The sequence below is a fragment of the Felis catus genome, chromosome B1 (assembly GCF_018350175.1).
Source record: "Felis catus isolate Fca126 chromosome B1, F.catus_Fca126_mat1.0, whole genome shotgun sequence".
NCBI classification, from domain to species: Eukaryota; Metazoa; Chordata; class Mammalia; order Carnivora; family Felidae; genus Felis; species Felis catus.
In genome coordinates this window covers 39,978,951-40,000,546 of record NC_058371.1, presented here as the reverse complement: position 1 = coordinate 40,000,546, position 21,596 = coordinate 39,978,951, and the positions used below count along the sequence as shown (strand labels likewise).

General features: G+C 39.9%; 2 protein-coding genes across 15 annotated transcripts in view; one reads left to right on the top strand and one right to left on the bottom strand.

Moving 5' to 3' along the window:
- The window catches only part of RNF170 (ring finger protein 170), a 44,424-nt gene extending 26,357 nt beyond the window's left edge, over positions 1-18,067 (bottom strand). Inside the window, exons 1-3 of one of the 8 annotated variants that reach the window (XM_045055483.1) lie at positions 17,819-18,067; positions 11,806-11,931; positions 10,979-11,122 (exon numbers count right to left, since the gene is read on the bottom strand). In XM_045055483.1, coding sequence (XP_044911418.1) covers positions 10,979-11,115 — 137 coding nt within the window. In that variant the 5' untranslated portion in view covers positions 11,116-11,122; positions 11,806-11,931; positions 17,819-18,067. Of the gene's footprint in view, positions 1-10,978; positions 11,123-11,805; positions 11,932-17,499; positions 17,752-17,818 lie in introns of those variants that run through there. The other 7 variants (XM_023252553.2, XM_045055484.1, XM_006930684.5 and 4 more) reach the window with 7 other exon arrangements.
- Positions 18,068-18,231: 164 nt separating this feature from the next.
- Positions 18,232-21,596, top strand: part of HOOK3 (hook microtubule tethering protein 3) — a 115,791-nt gene continuing 112,426 nt past the window's right edge. The window contains exon 1 of one of the 7 annotated variants that reach the window (XM_045055481.1): positions 18,232-18,521. In XM_045055481.1, the coding sequence (XP_044911416.1) occupies positions 18,465-18,521 (57 nt within the window). In that variant the 5' untranslated portion in view covers positions 18,232-18,464. Of the gene's footprint in view, positions 18,522-18,753; positions 19,147-21,596 lie in introns of those variants that run through there. The other 6 variants (XM_019828496.3, XM_045055478.1, XM_023252550.2 and 3 more) reach the window with 6 other exon arrangements.

The following is a 21,596-nucleotide window of genomic DNA, read 5'->3' as shown; positions in this document are numbered from 1 at the left end:
AGAGTTAATACTTATCTTTCTTGAACTACTTTAAAAATATAAAAGAGAAAGAAATGCTTCCAAATTTATTCTGTGAGGCCATCATTATCCTAATACCAAAACTGAACACAGATACAATAAGAAAAAAGGGAGAGAAATTACAGACCAATACTCAACAAAATATTAGCAAACCATATTCAGCAATACATTAAATGGTTCATTCACCATGATCAAGTTGGATTTATTCCAGGAATACAAGGATAGTTCAATATCCATTACTCCATCAACATGATACACCACATTAACTAAATGAAGGATATAATTCATATGATCATCTCAATAAATGTAGAAAAACATTTGACAAAATTCAATATACATTCATGATAAAAACTTTCAATAAGGTGTGTTTAGAGGACACATACCTCAACATAATAAAGGACATAGATAAAAAACCCATAGTTAACATCATAGTGAATAGTTAAAAGTGGAAAGCTTTCCTTTAAGAGCAGGAACAAAACAAGGATGCCTATCCTTGCCACTTTTATTCAACACATTACTAAAGTCCTAGTCACAGCAATCAAAGAAGAAATGAAAGGCATCCAAATTGGTAAGGAAAAGGTAAAATGGTCACTATCTGCAGATGACATGATACTACATGTTGAAAACCCTAAAGACTCCACCAAAACTTATTAGAATAAGTGAATTCAGTAATGTTGCAGGATACCGAATATACAAAAATCTGTTCCATTTCTATACATTAATAAAGAAATAGCAGAGGGGCACCTGGGTGGCTTAGTTGATTGAGTGTCTGACTTTGGCTCAAGTCATGATCTCCTGGTTCATGAATTTGAGCTCCATATCAGGCTCGCTGCTGTCAGCACAGAGCCCATTTCAGAACCTCTGTCCCCTCTCTCTGCCCCTCCCCTGCTTGTGCCCACTCTCTCTCTCTCAAAAATAAATAAACATTAAAAAAAAAAAGTAGCAGAAAGAGAAATTAAGAAAACAATCCCATTCACAATTGTACTGAAAAGAATAAAACACCTAGGGATAAATTTAACAAAGGAGATTAAAGACCTGTACTTTGAAAACTATAAAATACCAATGAAATAAACTGAAGACAACACAAACAAATGAAAAGATATAACATGCTCATGGGCTCAAAGAATTCACATTGTTAAAATGTCCATACTACTAAAAGCAATTTACAGACTCAATGTAATCCCTATGAAAATACCAACAGCACTTTTCACAGAACTAGAACAAATAATGTCCATAATTTGTATGGAACCACAAAAGATCCTGAAGAGCCAAAGAAAGAAGAACAAAACTGGAGGTATCACAATCCCAGTTTTCAAGATATACTACATAGCTATAGGAATCAAAGCAGTATAGTACTGGCACAAAAGTAGACACATCAATATAACAGAGAGCCCAGAAATTAACCCATGCTTATATGGTCAATTAATTTACAACAAAGAAAGCAAGAATATACAATGGGGGAAAAGGCAATCTCTTCATTAATGGTGTTGGGAAAACTGGACACCTGCATGCAAAAGAATGAAACTGGACCACTTTCATATACTATTATACACAATGGTAAATTCAAAATGGATTAAAGACCTAAAGTAGAGCATGAAACTATAGAACTCCTAGGAGAAAACACAGGCAGTAAACTCTTGGGCATCAGCCTTAGCAATATTTTTTCTGGTCCTCTCTCCTCAAAAAAGGGAAACAAAAGCAAAAATACACTATTGAGACTGAATCAAACTAAAAAGCTTTGGCACAGCAAAGGATACTATCCACAAAGCAATAAGGTGATATATTGAACAGGAGAAGACAATTACAAATGATAACAGCCACCAAGGGGTTGATATCCAAAATATGTAAGGAACTCATACAACTCAGCACCCAAAAAACCCCACAAATAATCCGATTAATAAATGGTAAGAGAACCTGAAAAGACGTTTCCCAAAGAATACATGCAGATGGACAACAAACACATGAAAAGATGCTCAGTGTCACTAACCATCAGGGAAATACAAATTAAAACTACAATGAGATATTACCTTACACCTGTCACAATGGCTATTACCAAAAAAACAAGAAATGGTAAGTGTTGGCCAGAATGTAGAGAAAAGCAAACCTTTGTCAACTATTGGTAGGAATGTAAATTGGTACCACTGTGGAAAACCAAGTGGCAATTCCTTAAAAAATTAAAAGTAGAAATATCATACAATCTAGTAATTCTACTTCAGGGGATTTACCCAAAGAAAATGAAAACGCTAATTTGAAAAGATATATGCACCCCTATATTTACTGCAGCATTATTTACAATAGACAAGATATGGAAACAACCTAATTGTCCTCTGACAGATAAACTGATAAAGAAGATGTAATGTATGTACACAATGTAATATTACTCAGCATAAGAAAGAATGAAATCTAAGGGCACCTGGGTGGCTCAATCGGTTGAGCGTCCAACTTCGGCTTAGGTCATGGTCTCACAGTTTGTGAATCTGAGCCTCACATTGGGCTCACTGCTGTCAATGTGAAGCCCACTTCAGATCCTCTATCCCCCTCTCTCTGCCCCTCCCCCACTTGTGCACGCGCTCTCTCTTTCAAAGATAAATAAACATGAAAAAAATATTTTAAAAGAATGAAATCTAGGGGAAGGAGGACGAAAGAATGAAATCTTGCCATTCATGACAACGTGGATGGACCTAGTTGGTATTATGCTAAATGAAGTCAGTCAGATAAAGACAAAAACGCCATATGATTTTATTTATATCTGGAATCTAAAAAACAAAACAAATGAGCAAACGAAAAAACAGAAGCAGACTCATAAATACAGAAAACAAATTGGTGGTTATAAGAGGGGAAGGGGATGAGCAAAATAGGTGAAGGGAATTAAAAGGTACAAATGTCCAATTATAAAATAAATAAATCACAAGTGATTAAGTACAAAATAGGAAATACAGTGAATACTTTAATTTTTTATGTTGACAGATGGTAACTATACTCATTGTGGTAAGCATTTGGTAATGTTTATAATTACCTAATTACCATGTTATACACCTGAAACTAATATTGCATGTCAATTATACTGCAATTAAAAATAAAAATTAAGGGGCACCTAGGTGGCTTAGTTGGTTAAACATCTGACTCATGGTTTTGGCTCAGGTAATGATCTCACTGTCCGTGAGTTTGCGCCCCGTATCGGGCTCTGTGCTGACATTGCGGAGCCTGCTTTGGATTCTGTCTCCCTCTCTCTGTGCTCCTCCCCCACTAGCTCTCTATCTCTCTCTCAAGATAAATAAAAAATAAACTTACAAAAAAAAAACATTTAAAAGAAATAAAAATTGGAAAAAAAAAATCATCAACTCTAAAAGAAAAGAAAGAAAACTCCTAATGGGGCTCCTGGATGGCTCAGTCAGTTAAGTGTCCAACTTCCACTCAGGTCATGATCTCGGGGTTAGTGAGTTTAAGCCCCACATTGGGCTCTGTGCTGACAGCTCAGAGCCTGAAGCCTGCTTCAGATTCTGTGTCTCCCTCTCTCTCTGCCCGTGTCCTGCTCACACTCTGTCTCTCTCTTTCTCAAAAATAAATAAACATTAAAAAAAATTTTTTAAATAAAAATTTGTATGTTATGTCAATGGATCCCAACTAGCCAAAGCAATCTTGAAACAGTGAAGTTATAAGACACACACTTTCTGATATAGGAATCAAAATGGTATGGTACTGACATAAGGACAAACATATACTAATGGAATAAAACACAGAGTCCAGAAATAAACTCATATAAACGGTCAAACTATTTTTGGTAAGGATGCCAAGACCCTTCAGTGGGGTAAGGGTGGTCTTTTCAGCAAATGATACTAGGAAAACTGGATATCCACATGCAAAAGAATGAAGATAGATCCTTACCTTCTACCATACACAAAAATTAACTCGAAATGAATCAAAGAGCTAAAACTGTAAAAATCTTAGAAGAAAACACAGGGGAAGATCTTTGTGACCTTAGATTTGTCAATAATTACTTAAATATGACACCAACAACACAGGCATCAAGAGAAAAAACAGAAAAATTGGGCTTTACCAAAGTAGTGCACCATAAAGAGAGTAAAGGGGTGCCTGGGTGGCTCAGTTGGCTGAGTGTCCGACCCTCAATTTTGGCTCAGGTCATGATCTCATGGTTCATGGGACTGAGCCCTGCATTGGGCTCTACGCACTGAGAGTGCGGACCCTGCTTGGGATTCTCTGTCTCCCTCTCTCTCTGCCCCACCCTCTGTTCCCACTCTATCTCTCTCTCAAAATAAATAAACACTTTTTTAAAAAAAAGAGAGAGGGACACCTGGGTGGCTCAGTTGGTTGAGCATCTGAATTTGGCCAGGTCATGATCTCAGGGCTCACGAGTTTGGGCGCTGCATCAGGCTTGCTGCTGTTAGCATAGAGCCCACTTCAGATCCTCTGTCACCCTCTCTCTCTCTGCCCCTCACTTACTCTCTCTCTCTCTCTGAAAACTAAAAAAACACTTTAAAGAAGAGTAAAAAGGGGCACCTGGGTGGTTCAGTCGGTTGAGCGTCCGACTTTAGCTCAGGTCATGATCTCACAGCTCCTGAGTTCGAGCCCCGTGTCAGGCTCTATGCTGACAGCTCAAAGCCTGGAGCCTGCTTCAGATTCTGTGTCTCCCTCTCTCTCTGCCCCTAACCCACTCACATTCTGCCTCTGTCTCTCTCAAAAATAAACATTAAAAAAAATTTTTTTAATAAAAATAAAAATAAAAAAGAGTAAGACAACACACAGAATAGAAGAAAACACCTGTAAATCATATAGTTGGTAAGTGATTAATGCCATAATATATTAAGAACTCTCACAACTTTTGAGTCAACTATACTTCGATTAAAAAAAAAAAAACAACAAACAACTCTCAGAGGGCACCGGGTTAGCTCAGTTGAGACAGCATAAGACTTGATCTTAGGGTCTTGACTTCAAGCCCCACATTGTGTGGACAGTCTATTAAAAAAGACTTTCATGGTGTGATGCTAAGTGAAATAAGCCATACAGAGAAAGACAGATACCATATGGTTTCACTCTTATGTGGATCCTGAGAAACTTAACAGGAACCCATGGGGGAGGGGAAGGAAAAAAAAAAAAAAGAGGTTAGAGTGGGAGAGAGCCAAAGCATAAGAGACTGTTAAAAACTGAGAACAAACTGAGGGTTGATGGGGGGTGGGAGGGAGGAGAGGGTGGGTGATGGGTATTGAGGAGGGCACCTTTTGGGATGAGCACTGGGTGTTGTATGGAAACCAATTTGTCAATAAATTTCATATATAAAAAAAATTAAAAAAAAAAAGAACTGAAACTACAAAAAAAAAAAAAAACTCTCATTACTCGAAACAAAAAGCAAGCACCCAATTCAAAGATGAGAAAAGAATCTGAATAGACTTCTCTTCAAAGAAGATACACAAATAGCCAATAAGTAAATGAAATGATGATCAACATCATGAATGAAATGCCAAATCAAAGCTCCAATGAGATACTACTTCATACCCATTTGGATGACAATTATAAAAAAAAAAAATAGAAGGTATCAAGTGTTGGCACAGATATAGAGCAATCAGGGGCACCTGGGTGGCTAAGTCAGTTATCATCTGACTTCAGCTCAGGTAACGATCTCATGGTTCGTGGGTTTGAGCCCCGTGTTGGGCTCTGCACTGACAGAGCTGAGCCTGCTTGGGATTCTCTCTCCCTCTCTCTCTCTGCCCCTCCCCAACTTGCTCTTTCTCTCTCTCTCAAAATAAATAGACTTAAAAAAAAAAAAAGAGAGAGAGAGAGAGAAATCAGAACCATTGTGCACGGCTGGTGGGAATGTAAAATGGGCCAGCTAGTGTGAAAAACAGTTTCCTCAAAAAGTTGAAATAGAATTACCATATGATCCAGCAATTCCAATTAAAAGCATTTGACAGACCCAAATGTCTATCAAAAATAAATGGGTAAACAAAATGTGGTATATACATATGGTGGAATATTATTCAGGCATAAAAAGAAATGATATTCTGATACATGCTAGAATGTAGATGGACCTTGAAAGCATCATGCTAAGTGAAATAAGCCAGATACAACTGGGCAATTATTTTATGATTCCACTTTATGAGATTCCTAAAACTGGCTAATTCATTGAGATACAAGGTAGAATAGAGGTTACCAGGGCTTAGGAGGAGGAGGAATGGGCAGTTATTGTTTAATTGGCATAGTTTCCGTTTAGGATGATAAGAAAGTTCTGGAAATAGATAGTGGTGATGGTTATGCAACATTGTGAATGTACTTAATGCCACTGAACTGTACACTTAAAGTGGTAAATTTTATGCTGTTTATTTTACCACAATACAAAAAAAATTATGACTCAAAACATCAAAGAAATTACAGAAAAGAGACAAGTTTCCTTTGAATTATAAACTACACATGCTACCCCTCTCCCAACTCATCACTAATTGATAACTGCAGTTGAAGTAACAGGATTACAAATGCCAAGTGAATTTGAATCTGAAGAGCTGGACAGAAACTTAAACTGACCTCCCACTCAATCAGATGACAGATTCAAGACAATGTCTAAATAATGGAGCACCTTACATAATTTGAAAAGTGACTCAGGCTGATCCAAAATCTATCATTTATCTTTACTTACTGGCCTTAGTTCTGTCCATGAAGCCACATGGAATAAATCTAATTCTTTTTCAATAAAACAAGCACTGATCAGGGCACTTTGGCGGCTCATTTGGTTAAGTGTCCCACTTTTGGTTTCAGCTCAGGTCAAGATCTCATGCTTTCATGAATTCAGGCCCCATCCCCTACTTGGGATTCTCTCTGCCCCCTCTCTCTCTGCCCCTCCCCCACTTGCACTGTCTTTCTCAAAATAAATAAAAAACTAAAAATAAAAAAAAAAGCCCTGATCATTTTTAAAGACAACTTTTATGTCCAACAGTATTTTCCACTAAGCTAGATATCCCCAGTCCCTTCAAGCATTCTATATGGTTTCCATAGCTTTATCCATTCTGAAAACTTCCCCTGAAATGTTTACTGGTTTAAAATTATTCACCCCCCCAAACATAAAATTAAATTAAATTAAAATAAAATAATTCACCCAAACTGTATATAAGCCAAATGTGACCTCTTCCTGGTTATTTTGATTACTGCAGCCTAATACTGTTAAGTTTTTGACATCTCCAACACACAATTTTATATATTAAATATAAAACTTTTAGTTTGGGCTTCATATCTTCCCAGTCTGTGGGGAAAACACTCTTATTATATAAGTAATAAATACCCATAGTAGGGAAATTAGAAAAAAAAATAAGGGGAAAAATATTTTAAAATAAAATTAATTTTATCAAAAATAATTTTTAGACAGTATGGTTTACTTGACTTACGGTTTTGTGATGTCTTTTAAATTTTTTTGTTTTTAGAGAGAGCACAAGTGGAAGAGAGGGGCAAAGGGGGAAGGGGAGGGGAGAGACAGAGAAAGAGAGAGAGACACAGAGAGAGAGACACAGAGAGAGAGGGAGAGAGAGAGAGACACAGAGAGAGAGAGAGAGAGAGAGAGAGAGAGAATGAATCTTAACCAGCCTCCATGTTCAGTGCAGAGCCCACTGCAGGGCTTAATCCCTCGATCCTGGGATCACAACCTGAACTGAGATCAAGAGTTGGATGCTTAACCAACTGAGCCATCCAGGCATGCCATGATGTATCTTTCAATCAACAATTCTCACTCAACAATTTATCATGGATACTTCAACATGACAAAGTTCTATCTTCATCCCATTCTTAATAAAAAGCAGATACTTCATTTGTATCTGCCAAGTCATGACTCATTTTTAAACAGCTTTATTGAAATATAATTCACATACCATACCACACAATTTACCCATTTAAAATGTACAATTCAATGGTTTTTAGCATATTCACACATATATACAAACATCACTACAGTCGATTTTAGGACATTTCCATTACCTCAAAAAGAAACCCTGTACCCCTTAGCTATCATTCCTCATACCCCCATCTTTCACTCCAGTCCCAAGCAATCACTAATCTATTTTTAATCTCTACAGGTTTCTCTATTTTGGACATTCATATGAACACACTCATATATATGTGGCCTTTGTATCTAGCTTACTTCACTTACTATATGTTTTCAAATTTCGTCTATGATGTAGCATGTATCAGTATATTATTCTTTTTATAGCTGAAAAATATTCTATCGTATGTGTGTGCCACATGTGTTTATCCATTCATCCATTCAGGGACATTTGTTTCTTTTCCTACCTTTTGGCTATTACGAAGAATGCTGCCATGAACATTCTTATAGAAGTTTCTGTGTGCAAATGTGCTTTCATTTCTCATGGATATATATACACTTAGGAGTTAAATTGCATATTTCAACGTTTATTTATTTTTGGGACAGAGAGAGACAGAGCATGAACGGGGGAGGGGCAGAGAGAGAGGGAGACACAGAATCGGAAACAGGCTCCAGGCTCCGAGCCATCAGCCCAGAGCCTGACGCGGGGCTCGAACTCACGGACTGCGAGATCGTGACCTGGCTGAAGTCGGACGCTCAACCGACTGCGCCACCCAGGCGCCCCTGAAATTGCATATTTAATCATTTGAAGAAGTGATAGTTTTCCAAAGAGGTTGAATCATTTTTAGATTTCTACTATCAGTGTATGAGGGTTCCAATTTCTCCACATCCTCAACAATTGTTATTATCTGATTTTGTGATTCTAACCATCCTAGTGGGTGTGAAATTGTGTATCACTGTGATTTTGATTTTGATTTCTCTGATAATTAACAATGTCAGGCATACGTTCATGTGCTTATTAGCCATTTGTATATCTGCTTTGAAGGAATGTGCATTCACATTCTTTGCCCATTTATTAATTGCATTATTTGCCTTTTTATTATTGAGTTGTAAGTTCCTTATATATTCTAGATCCATGTGACATATGGACATATGATTTGAAATGTTTTCTCCTGGGGTGACTGGGTGGCTCAGTTGGTTAAGCATCTGACTTCAGCTCAGGTCATGATCTCTCAGTTCATGAGTTCAAGCCCCGCATCAGCCTCTGTGCTGACAGCTCAGAGCATGGAGCTTACTTTGGATTCTGTGTCTCCTGCTCTCTCTGCCCCCACCCTTGCTTACGCGCTCTCTCTCTCTCTCTCTCAAAAATAAATACGCATTAAAAAAAATGTTTTCTCCTATTCTATGGGCTTTCCACTTTCTTGATTATGTCCTTTCAAGTACACAATTTGGTAACTTTGATGAAGTCCAGTTTATCTATTTTTTTCTTTTGTTGCCCATATTTTGTGTCATATCTAAGAATCTTGATGTTTAAGAACCTTTTCTATAATTTTTACAACAAACTCATTGATTTGTAATTTTTGAAATTAATCTTTTTTTCTATTTAATACTTTCCTCAAAAACTTTTTAATGTTCATTTATTTTCAAGAGAGAGACAGAGTATGAGCAGGAGAGGGGCAGAGACAGAGGGAGACACAGAATCCAAAGCAGACTCCAGGCTCTAAGCTGTCAGCACAGAGCCTGATGTGGGGCTCCAACTCACGAACCGCAAGATCATGACCTGAGCCGAAGTTGGACATTTAACCGACTGAGCCACCCAGGTGCCTCCATACCTTTTTTTTTTTTTTTTAATGTTTATGTATTTACCTTGAGAAAGAGAAAAAGAGAGCTTGCAAGCAGGGGAGGGGCAGAGAGAAAGAGAGAGAAAGAATCCCAAGCAGGCTCTGCATTTTAAGTGCAGAACCTGATGTAGAGCTCGATCCCAGGAATTAAGATCATGACCTGAGCCAAAATCAAGAGTCAGACACTTAACCGACTGAGCCACCCAGATGCACTTCTATTTTATACATGTATACTTTTTTTCCATTTCTGTTTTCAATTTTATATATATATGTGTGTGTGTGTGTGTGTGTGTGTGTGTGTATATATACATGTATATATGTGTATATATATAACATATATATATACATATACTTTTATTTATCTTTGTGTGTTAACACTTAAATTTCTAGTTTATATCCTAGTCTGTGTATTGGCATATAAACATCTGAGGCTTTTAAAGATTGTTCCTGATTCTATAGCAGTAATTTTAATTTTTTTTTTTTAACATTTATTCATTTTTGAAAGAGAGAGAGAACGAGTGAGGGAGGAGCAGAGAGAGAGACATAGAATCTGAAGCAGGCTTCAGGCTCTGAGCTGTCAGCACAGAGCCCAATGCTGGGCTCGAACTCACAAACTGCAAGATCATGACCTGAGCCAAAGATGGATGCCCAACCACCTGAGCCACCCAGGCACCCCTAATCTGTTTTTAAGTTTATTTATTTTTGAGAGAGAGAGAGAGAGAGCACGATTGGGGGGGGGGGTCGGGTGGGTGGGCAGAGAGACAGAGAGATCAACAGAGAGAGAGGGCTGTCAGCAGAGAGCTGCAGGGTTTGAACTCACAAACCGTAAGATCATGACCTAAACTGAAATTAAGAGTCAGATGCTTAATTGACTGAGTCACCCAGGTGCCCCTAATCTTAATCTTAATTCCCTACATACTGTCCAACTTTTTTTTTGCCTGTTTTTCCATTTGAAGACTGAAAATATTTTGCACTTATTGTCTGCATCACTTACAAATTGAGGGATTCAATTATGAAAATTATTATCTTAAACTGTGATACTTCCATAGAAAATATTAATATTTTATTCAAAATATGGTGATAAATTTAAATTTTATCTCATAAGACAGCTGAGGACAGGAAAAATATATAATAGCATTTAGAGCCTAGTGGAAAATAAAATACCTTAGTAAATATATACAATCACTGAGCTGTATTACTCACTTTTTAAATGAAGTATTTATTAAAAATTACTAGAAGCAGTCAGAAGGCAGTGGCCCTTGCAAATATATATTATTTCAACTCTTTTGTCCTTTAGTCTCACCTGAAAAGTGCATATACCAGGGTAGCAATCAAAGCGAAACTGACCACAACTGCCACAAGTACTTGGTCACTTACTCCTTCTATGACTGAATCATCATCCAGTTTCAAACTTTGAACCTCACTGTGATATTTGGCCATTCCAAGTCTAAAATATAAAGAAACAAGATGAAAGTTACAAATGACACAGTAAAAATGAAATATACTAATCAAAACAACATAAATATAACTGACTTCCAAGGTTTTTAAATTTTCAGAGTGCCCACTTAAGGAAGGTTGTTGCATTAACTACAACTCCAGTGAGGATTCTCCCTTTGAGTTCTGTAAAATTTGCCAGACACATTATTTTGAGGAAAAGAAAATTCTACTTCCTTTAAGGTAAAAAATTACTCTAATTTGTCATCCATTTACAGTTTTTAAAAACAAATTAAAAAATACCGTTTCTTCTTCAAGCTCAGTTCCTTTAATCTTAAAGGAAAAAAAGACATTCCTCATGCTCAATAGCTCTTCTCATTCTTGAATACCAAATCAATTCTCCAAGTAAATCAGATCCCTCCTCTCCCTTACAGCACTAAATGTGTCCTGGAATGCACCATGTATAGATAAGGAAAGCAATATATTCTCTTCTTACGTAAATATTCTTATATTATCTAGCTTAGTGCTCTGTACACAGTAGGACCTAATAAATACATGTTTAAATAAAAGTGACTTACCTTACTTACAGTGTTAGTAATTTGAAAAGTAAAAGACATTTAGGCTATAGCACATTTATATCTACTAAGATTAGTTGAATTAATGAAAATTCTGGTGCTTGAAAACAATTAGCCTCACCTGGAACTAAACTCAGCTTATGGTTCAGAATTCTTTGAACTGCCTGGAATATGGAATCACTCTGAGGCTGCATTTCCTTATGAAGAGAAGAGGGAGGATATGAAACTCTGCTTCCCATACACTAAGCTAGAGAAAAATGGTAATATTCAATTTCTATAGGTATGAAGGGAAATAATCCAACCACATCAGAGTCCAAGTATCATAGGTAATTCTTATTTTTTATATGGCAAAAGAGAAAAATTTAGTCTCATAAGACACCACAAGGAAAATAAAGGAAATATTCAATTAAATATATATGACTATTCATAATTAAAATAAAATCCTGTAGGGGCACCCGGGTGGCTCAGTTGGTTAAGCATCTGACTTTGGCTCAGGTCATGATCTCGCAGCTCCTGAGTTCAAGCCCCGTGTCGGGCTTTGTGCTGACAGCTAGGTGCCTGGAGACTGTTTCAGATTCTGTGTCTCCCTCTCTCTCTGTCCCTTCCCCCTCATGCTCTGTCTCTCGCTCTCAAAAATATATACACTTTAAAAAAAAAAGAAAATTAAAAAAAATAAAATAAAATTCTGTATATATGTACCTTATTGCACTGATAAGTTTTATTCATTAATCTAGTGAGTCTCTGTTAAGAGGAAACTGTGAAAGTCTAACACCTTTAAGAGAATCTGAACTAGCAGCTAAAAACGAAATTACCTTATGGAAGCAAACAAACAGATCAAGGTCAGTTTCCATCGGCTTTACACATAATAACAGCCTAATATATCAGGAACTTTCTAATGATAGGTTTCAAATAACCATTATGAAGGCCACACACCAGGAAACTCAGAAAAGCAGCTGTAACTTCATTATTTTCATTCAAAAGAACAGTTAAATGAACTGCCAAATGAAGGTGAAAAAACAGCCTCAAGTAGTGTAGGGGTGGGTCATGTAGTATTTAGATACTTATTTTTTCAGGTTTCCTCTTCTTATATTTTATTTTATTTTTTAAAAGACTTAAGTAATCTCTACACCCAACGTGGGCTCAACTCTACAAGCCCAAGATAAAAAGTCACAGGCTCCAGTGACTGAACCAGCCAGGTGTCTGGCTCTTTTTAGAGATGCTATGTACAGCTGTATCAAAAGTCCTAAGAACAGTCAGAACTATTTCTATCTGCAGAAAGATAACCAAAATGCTATCCCCTTGTGTCAAGATTTCCCACCTCTAACTGCTGAAAAGTGAAAAGATTTTCCCTATGCTATACATTTAGGCAATTCACTAGTGAATAGAATTTGTCACCCCAAAATACGACTTTTGGTTTAAGAATTACTTTAGACTGGTTATTAAAAACAAACAAACAAACAGCAAACAAAGGAAAGGCTCTGAAAACTAAGCAGAAGCTATCCTATTTTTAAGAGCCATTTATGAGTAAAATCTCCATTTGTAAGGGTGTCTCTCTCTGTACCGGAAGAGGAGGACTAAATCTCTAGAAAATTTTATGAATGGGGCAGGGACTTAAATCTGCATAACATTACCCTTGTTTGCTGTGCTTTTCCTGGGAATCTCTCATAACTATGCTCCCTCCCTCCCCCAACATCTTTCTTTGGTCTTTAGCTGAAGGTGGTATATAATGTGATGGTTTGGGACATTTTGGAGTTACTCAGTTTTCCTGGGTACCTCCCATGTACGCAGAAGGTTTATAAGTTATTAAACTTCTGGGTTTTTTTCCTGTTAATTTGTCTTTTATTACAGGGGAGTCTCTGCCAAGAACCTAGTAGAAAGATAGTTATTTTTTTCTCCCCCACACTCCTTGTATTTTTTTTTTAAATGGGTTACACTTGTTTTTGTGTTCTTTCAAGTGCAATCAATGGTAATGTGACTAAATTCCACTGTACAAATTATCTATTCTTTTAATCCTACTGTATATTTAACCTCTATGCAACTAAGATATTGCTTATGATATTGCTTCAGGCACACTTCCAAGAGCTCAGAGAGCCAGGATACTCTAACTCTTGCATGGCCATATGAAGTTATTTGCATAATTTTACAGCAAAAGTTCCCAACGTTATTAAAATGAAGACACAATACCACAAATTCTAGTATCCCCAAAGATGTTTGGGCTTAGAGAGGAGAGGTTGGGGGGAGAGTGCTGATAAGTTTCTGAGAGGAACAGAGAGGTCAGCTGCATTTTCTGGTTACATGGAAATCCCAGCTAAACCTAGAGCTTTCATATGGAAAACTACTAATCACTGACCTAATTGTTGTGGGCTGCCAATAGCTCAACTTCCACCAGTAGTTTTTCTTATGATCAGAGTTAAAAAACAAAATAAAACAAAACTGCAGGAGCTAATAGCTCAAAAATGGGGTATTATAACATCACTCTGTTTGGAAAGAGGCTGATCTAAGATTACAGAGGATAAACACTAAAAAGAAAATTTTCTACTTGAGGAGATGACATAATATCTCAATCTCGAAAAGTCAATCTTATCTGAACTTCAGTTCAACTTTTGCTTTTCACAGTCAGGTCTTGTCTAGATCAGAACAGTGCTCCTGGTTTTGTTCAATGGCATTGGCTCTCAACTCAAGCCTAAGCACTGCTACTTGGACATTAACAGTCCTAGATTTTAGTTCCAATTCTACTACCACAAACTGTGCCCTACATAAACTCTAATGACCTCTCATTTTCTGCAAAATGTAAAAACTGCGCTTGAGGATTTCTTAAGTTCCTTCCCGAATTACATCTGATTCAGGGTTTTTTGAATTAAAACAAAACAAAACAAACAAACAAAAAAACCTCAGAAAGATAAACACAAGTTAAAAGTGGTTACACGTGGGAAATAGACCTGAGAGCCAGCCTTTCACCTTTCCCAGGACACAGTTCTATAGTATTCCTTTAACCATAAAAATAAAAGCCAGTGCCTAACTTCCTCCCTTGAGTGATGAAAATTAGGCTTCAGTGCTCAAAGACAAAATGTCTGTGTCCAGTCCCATTCTTACCTATCACCCTAGTCACTCTATTTCCTGATGGTCGCCTTCCTTCTAAAGGTATCTATCAAGGGCACTCTAAGACACTCACAGAGACATCTTATTCCTTAGAGCAGTGCACAGGGAATATTACATGTGTTAGGGGCCACTAAATGCTGCTTACTTGAAACCCAGAAATAAAGTTTATAAACTTATAGAACATGATTTCTAATGTATTTCAAAGGATCCTATCAAATATGAAGATAAGAGTTACCAGTGCTTCATTTTTGTTTGAGATTCACAGAAACAACACACCATAGATCTTGGAGACAGTGTGGTATAATTGATAGAAGCCTGAAGAGGAATGGGTTTCTAGCTTGGGTTTTGCTATTGATTAGCTGAGTCTTATTAAGAAGTAGCTTCATATATTAGAGAAGCATAAGCTTTGGAGTCAGGCAACTGTGTACTCATGTGAAGTCTGCATCTCAACTCCCTCATATGTAAAATATGTAAAAATAATTTTAACCATATCAAATGCCCACTTTTTTAAAAAGCAATTTCCACACCCAACGTAGGGCTCAAACTTACAACCTTGAGATCAAGAGTTGCATGCTCTACCTAGTGTGCCAACCAGGTGCCCCTCAAATGCCCACTTTTGATGAAAAAAAAGCTCCTTGTTTTATGGAGTTTATAATGAGATAATGAAGGTAAAGCATTTAGCATATTGCTTGTTACACCATACAGACTTTCAGTAAACAGTTGTAATACTTTGATTATTATTATTTTTTTTAAATTTTTTAAAGTAATCTCTACACCTAACATGGGGCTCCAACTTACAACCCCAAGATCAAGACTTGCATTCTCTACAGTTTGAGCCAGCCAGGCAGCCCTTGGTTACTATTATTAACAACTGTCAAGAAGAACCACTCTAAAACTTAGCCATGCATTCCCTATAGCTGCACTATGGTGCATCTCAAATTCTCTTTAATCAAAGCTCTAAGTATGTATTCCCGGGGAAGACTTGGGAACATGGCCACAGAGGACACCCCCATGTTTATCTGAATCTGATAAACAGCTATAGATGACAACTAGTCTCCAACTAACCAAAGTAAGGAGACAGCTAAGGCAAATTATACTCACTTCTCAACTTGGCCTTTTACAAAATTTTCAGAAAAAAATAAGTAAATAAAAATAAGGGAAATACAGGAAATTCCATAACTTCCAAAGGAGAAATCCTTTGTCTTTTTACCCAAGCTCATGTAGAAACATGATAGTCACATGACTTCCACAGTTACATCCAAGAAGCTTTTAATATAATTTCCTTCATCGAGGATAATAGGCGCCACAAATGAAATCTTAAGAACACTGCAGTATCATGCATAAATGCATTATGGGTGAGCAGTCAAGATTGAAAAAGGACTGGCTTAGGTCATCTGTGTCAAAGCCTTAAAAACCTGAGCAGCTGGAGTAAAGGTGTTCACTACACCACAGTCCCTCCAGAAAAAGCTAGAATTTGGTTCTCCACATCAAAACACAAGTTGTGGGTGAGTCAGGCTTAAGTCAATGTAACATATACTTACTGACTTTACATGTCTAAGAAGGGTAATGGTCATTAAAGTGCTGGGGATTCGACAGCAACAACCTAGTATGGAATGTAGGAACTCTGGTTAGACAGAGATCCAGAGGCAACAACAGAAGAAACAAAGGCAGTCAAGATACATATTTATCATTTCTAAAGATTTCTCTGCCCTTGGCATAGGGAAGAACATTTTTTAAAAAGACCATTGAGAAGACTTCAGGTAAGATTTTTTTACATTTGCAAAATGATAAATCATCACGTGTCAACTGTTAACTGGTACTTTGTAAGGCGTCCTTAAAAACTCACTTCAATTCTTAATGCTCACGGACAAAACCTACTCCTAATGGGAAAAAGGGGGGCTTCAGGAACTGACAAACCAGAGTAAAGATGTGCTCTAGGAAGTTAAGTTTGCTGCACTCCAAATAAAAGTTTGGCATTATCTTATTAAGTTAAGCATATTCTATGACTCAACAATTCTCCTAGGACTCCAAGGCATGTATCCTAAGGAAACCCTTACACATTTGCACTAGTATCCAGGTGTAAGAATGCTTACAGCACTGTTTTTAGTAGCCTCAAACTGGAACAAAAAATGTTCATTAACAGAACGTGTACACTGTTATAATCATGCAACGGAATACTAGACAGCAATGTAAATTACCTATAGATATAAACAAATTTACTATTAATTCAAAGCCACAAAATACACTGATCCCACTCGTTAGAATTCAAAAACACGCAAAGTAAAACTATATTGTTCAGGCATGCATATAGTAAAACTCTACGGAAAAGCAAGAAAGTGAGTATCCTAAAAGTCAGTCTAGGGAGGGAATTGTTCTCAGGAAGGAACATTATGTGTGGGTAGGACTTCTGAAATATGGGCAGTGTTCTTTTGTTTTTATCTGGGTGTTTATTAAATATTTTTCTTTAACCATGTACATTGTATGCACTTTTCTGCATGTTATGTCGCATAAAAATATACGGTACCCCAGCAGATATCCACAACTCTAAAAAGGTGAGAGAACTTGAGGACAATCAAGCAAGCCATTAATTAAGACGGCCAACTCCTAGCTCTGCGCTAGGAGAAACAGGCCCTAAGAACTATCGGGGTCCTCACGGACTAACTGGCGCACACCCTCTCCCTAAAGTAGCCTAAGTTTTCAGGGAGTCGAGGCTCACCGCGACCCAAGAAGGAACGGCTGGCTCTCTTCACCCGGCCAAGCACCTAGAACCACCAGACACCCGCCACGTCGGCCCTTCCGCTGTCTCCGGAATTCCGGGAGGGAGCCGGGCGACTCTGGGGTTTAGCCCCGGGCTTCCCGAAGGAAGGCGGAACCCCTGAGTCCGAAGCAGCAACCCCCCCGCCCCGAAGCCCGAGGCGACCCCTAGGGCAGTCCCGCCCTCGTCCGAGCCCCGCCGGCAGCTCCCGCGGGCCCGGACGCGGGTGGGCGTGGCCGGCCGCGGCCAGGCGGGCCGCCGAGGGGGAGGGGGCGCGTACCTCTCCACCGCAGAGGATACCTCGCCAATTCCCGGTGACTGAGACTAGAGATTATTTCCGGGCACGGCCCCCGCCACCCTCCCAGGCAATCACTAGCTGTCTCTTTTTCAATTTGGAGTGCGGACACAGGCGCACGCGCACTGCCGAGCTTCCGTAAGGGTGCGAGCGGACAGGCGAGGAGGACCCACCGCCGCCGCCGCCGCCGCCACCAGGGCCGGGCGCGTGCGCGCCGCGACACGCAGCGGGCCGGCGTCGGGGCGCGCGCGGCGGCGGCGGCAGCGGCAGCGGGGAGGCGGGCCGGCCGGAGCGCGATTGTGCGCAGTGGCTCGTCGGCCGCGGCTCTGGCCTGGGCCGGCGCTCTCCGGAGGAGGGGTGTGGGGGCTGGGGGCGGGGACGCGGGGCTGCGGGCGTGGCCGGGGGCGCGCGCGGCGGGCGCGCGGTCCCGAGTGAAAAGAGAAGGAGGGGCAGCGGGGGTGACGGTGCGGGAGCCGCTGGCAGCGCCGGGAAGGTAGTCCGCGGCCGGGGCGGGAGGAGAAGGTGGGCCAGAGGCCAGGTCAACTGCCCGGACCCTCCGACGCAGCCCCAGACCGAGCGGCAGCGGTTTCTGGAGAGGTGGGGAGGCGCTGCCAAGCCCCAGCTGGGGAAGATGTTCAACGTGGAGTCGGTGGAGCGGGTGGAGCTGTGCGAGAGCCTTCTCACTTGGGTATGTGATGACTGGCGGGTCGGGGGAAGACCCCCTCCCCCAGGCCTCCTTTCCGGGATCCCCCACGCTTGTCGCGGGGGGCGAGCGCCGAGGGCGGCGGTGCCGTCACATCCGGGGCCTGGGGCGGGCGGAGCCGGGGGACGCCGGTGCGGGCCGCGTCTACCCCGCGGCCGGGTGGGGCGGGGGGCTGCGCGGATCGTCTGGGCGCTGGGGGCTCGGCCCCGGGTCCGAGGGGAAATTTGCCAGGCTTGGGGTTTGAGGTGTTGGCTGCGCTCCGAGAGGAAACCGGCCCTATGGAGGCTAATGATGGGGTGCAGGCGGCACTGTGATTAGGATTGTTGTTGTTTGCAGCTGATGAGGCGCTGGTGCTTCCCTCTCGCGCTGCCAGGGACACCGAAGTGTTGGCTGTCCCTGCGCCCCGCGCAGCCGGTAGAGGCACTCGGGACCCTTGGTTACGACGCTCCTCGCCTTTGTTGTAGCGTTCACGGAGGACGGAGGTTAGCCCCTTGAGGGATGAGCCAGGCCCACTGGAAGAGAAAAGTACTTTGAAGGGAAGATAGGAAAAATATGAAAAGGCACCCCGAGACCGTATTTTAAGTGAGAGATGCGCTTCAGCGATTAGAAAGTAAGCGGTGTGGAGGTACTTGTTAAAGGTATAAATATAAAAACAAATCTGGAAGATATGTGGGGATCAGTAATGGAACTCGACATTTTGGGAGCAACGTTGTGGGATTCTGATTTTAAATTATTAAACTCTTATTAAAATGGTCACGTTTTAAAGTCACTACATGTTCAATTCTGATGCTAACAATTGTGCTTTTAGCAGCTTCTTCGAGAGCTGGACTTAAAACCCATGCTGTGTGTGTCACTAACTCTGGTGTCAGTTTTTGGTGTGTGTGTGTAGACGTCTGCAGACCCACGGGATAAACCTTTTGCTTTTTCCCAGAGTGTTACTCATTGCTAAAAATGTTAAACGTCATTTCTAGAATAGGATGTTGATTGAGGTGACTACAGCATTTGGGTTCATGTTAAAGGTAAGACGCAGATGGCAGAGATTCTGTTCAGCGGTGCCTTGAGTTACAAGTTCAAATCCTTGAAGTATAGATGTCACTCTCCTGTGTGGGAGCACTTCCGTAGAGGGTTTAGAGAAGCATTGCCTTAGGTAGGTTGTAACAAAGGTGGTGAAAATACTCTTAAGGTTTTCATAATGTGTTTTGTGTCAGGATTCAGATTACGTCTTCTGATATAATACATACAATGGTCGGGCTTGATATACTCTGTAATTTTTTTTTATGTTAGGCTATTGGGATTTCAAGGGTTTTGTTTTTGTTTTTTGCAATAATACAGTTAACATACAACTTACAAATGTAATGGGTTCCAGCTTCAAACGAGGAGATGGATTTCACTGCTGTATTTTAGAGGAGAGAAAAACTGATAAACTGCATAATGTGGCCAAGGCAGGGGAGAGATAAAGGAAAGAATGACCACATTCTTTGGTACTGTGGAAGAACTAGATTTGGCAGAGGTTGTAAACAGAAGATTGAGAATCTTAAGGTGTGCTTTTTGAGTCTATACAAGTGCCTCCCTCAATGCTAGAAAAAGAGGCAAGAGGGCAAAGATGAGGAAGCTAACTGAATCTGAAGTAGGGCTACATTGCTTAAAGTCTAGAAAGACAAGTCTTGGAAGTAGAGGTGTATTTGAAGAGCATCCACAAAAAGATGGTAATCGGTGCAATTATTTGAGTGAGAAATGCTAATAAAAATAGAGAGGAAGAATCATAAAGGGAAGTTTGAAGGGATACTAACAGAAGCACACAATATAAGAGCATCTATTTAGAATCTGGTAAATATATTAAAAAAACAGGTAAAAAACAGGTATCAGATACTAGAGAGGTCAGGGAATATGGTATTGTAGAAAAGGATTAAAACATTTTTTTTCAATGTTTATTCTTGAGAGGGAGACACACACACAGTGCTAGCCAGGGAGAGCAAGAGAGAGAGGAAGTCACAGAATCCGAAGCTGATTCAGGCTCTGAACTGTCAACACAGAGCGGGAAGTGGGACTCAAACCCGCTAACTGTGAGATTATGACCTGAGCCGAAATCGGACACTTAACCAACTCCCTTAAAAGGATTTTTGAAATGTCACTGGAAAGCTCATCAAGGAAAATATCTGGAGAAAATAAGATTGGAGATTGTCGGGGTACCTAGGTGGCTCAGTCAGTCAAGCATCCGACTTTGGCTCAGGTCATGATCTTCTGGTCTTTGAGTTCAAGCCCCAGATCAGGCTCTGTGCTGTCAGCAGAGAGCCTGGAGCCTGCATCCTGATTCTGTGTCTCCTCCTCTCTCTGCCCCTCCCCTGCTGGCACCCTGTGTGTATCTCTCTCTCTCAAAAATAAACATTAAAAAAAAATTTTTTTTTTTAAATTAGAGATTGTCAACAAAACTGGAGAGCATAGTCTACACAAAGATTTACAATTCTGAGATTTTGAAACATTTTAAAACCTTGTGCATTGAAATGTTTTCAAAATAAAGTTGAGTTTAAATGCTGGATTTGTTTTCTTTAACTTGTCATTATAAAAAGCAGAATAAATGTGCAGAAAATGTTTGAGGTAGCTGAAAGTGTACATTTAGTCTAGTAGGTCCCTCATATCTGGAGGCCAGCTTATGCTGAAAACAATTCCAAAACCAAGTGTAAGAGAAAAAAATGTATGCGGTACACTCCAAAGACAAGACTCCCATTGGAGCACCTAGCAGGCTCAAATCAGTAGACCCATGTGACTCTCAATCTCAGGGTCTTGAGTTCAAGCCCCATGTTTGGCATAGAGCCTACTTAGAAAAGAATAAACTCCCATTTAGACTGATTTGCTCTATTTTACGTAAACTTCTAGCCGCCTTGGTCACGTGGGTTCTGTGCACACAGAAGGTTAGAAGGTAACTGTAATATTAGGCAAGATACAAGACAGCTGCTAGTGACCTAGAAGATCCAAGAACTGAAAGTTCAGTCTGGGTGGTTCACCCTTTGAACTGATAGCCTTATAGAATTCAAGAGCCTCCATTGAAGATCATAATTATGA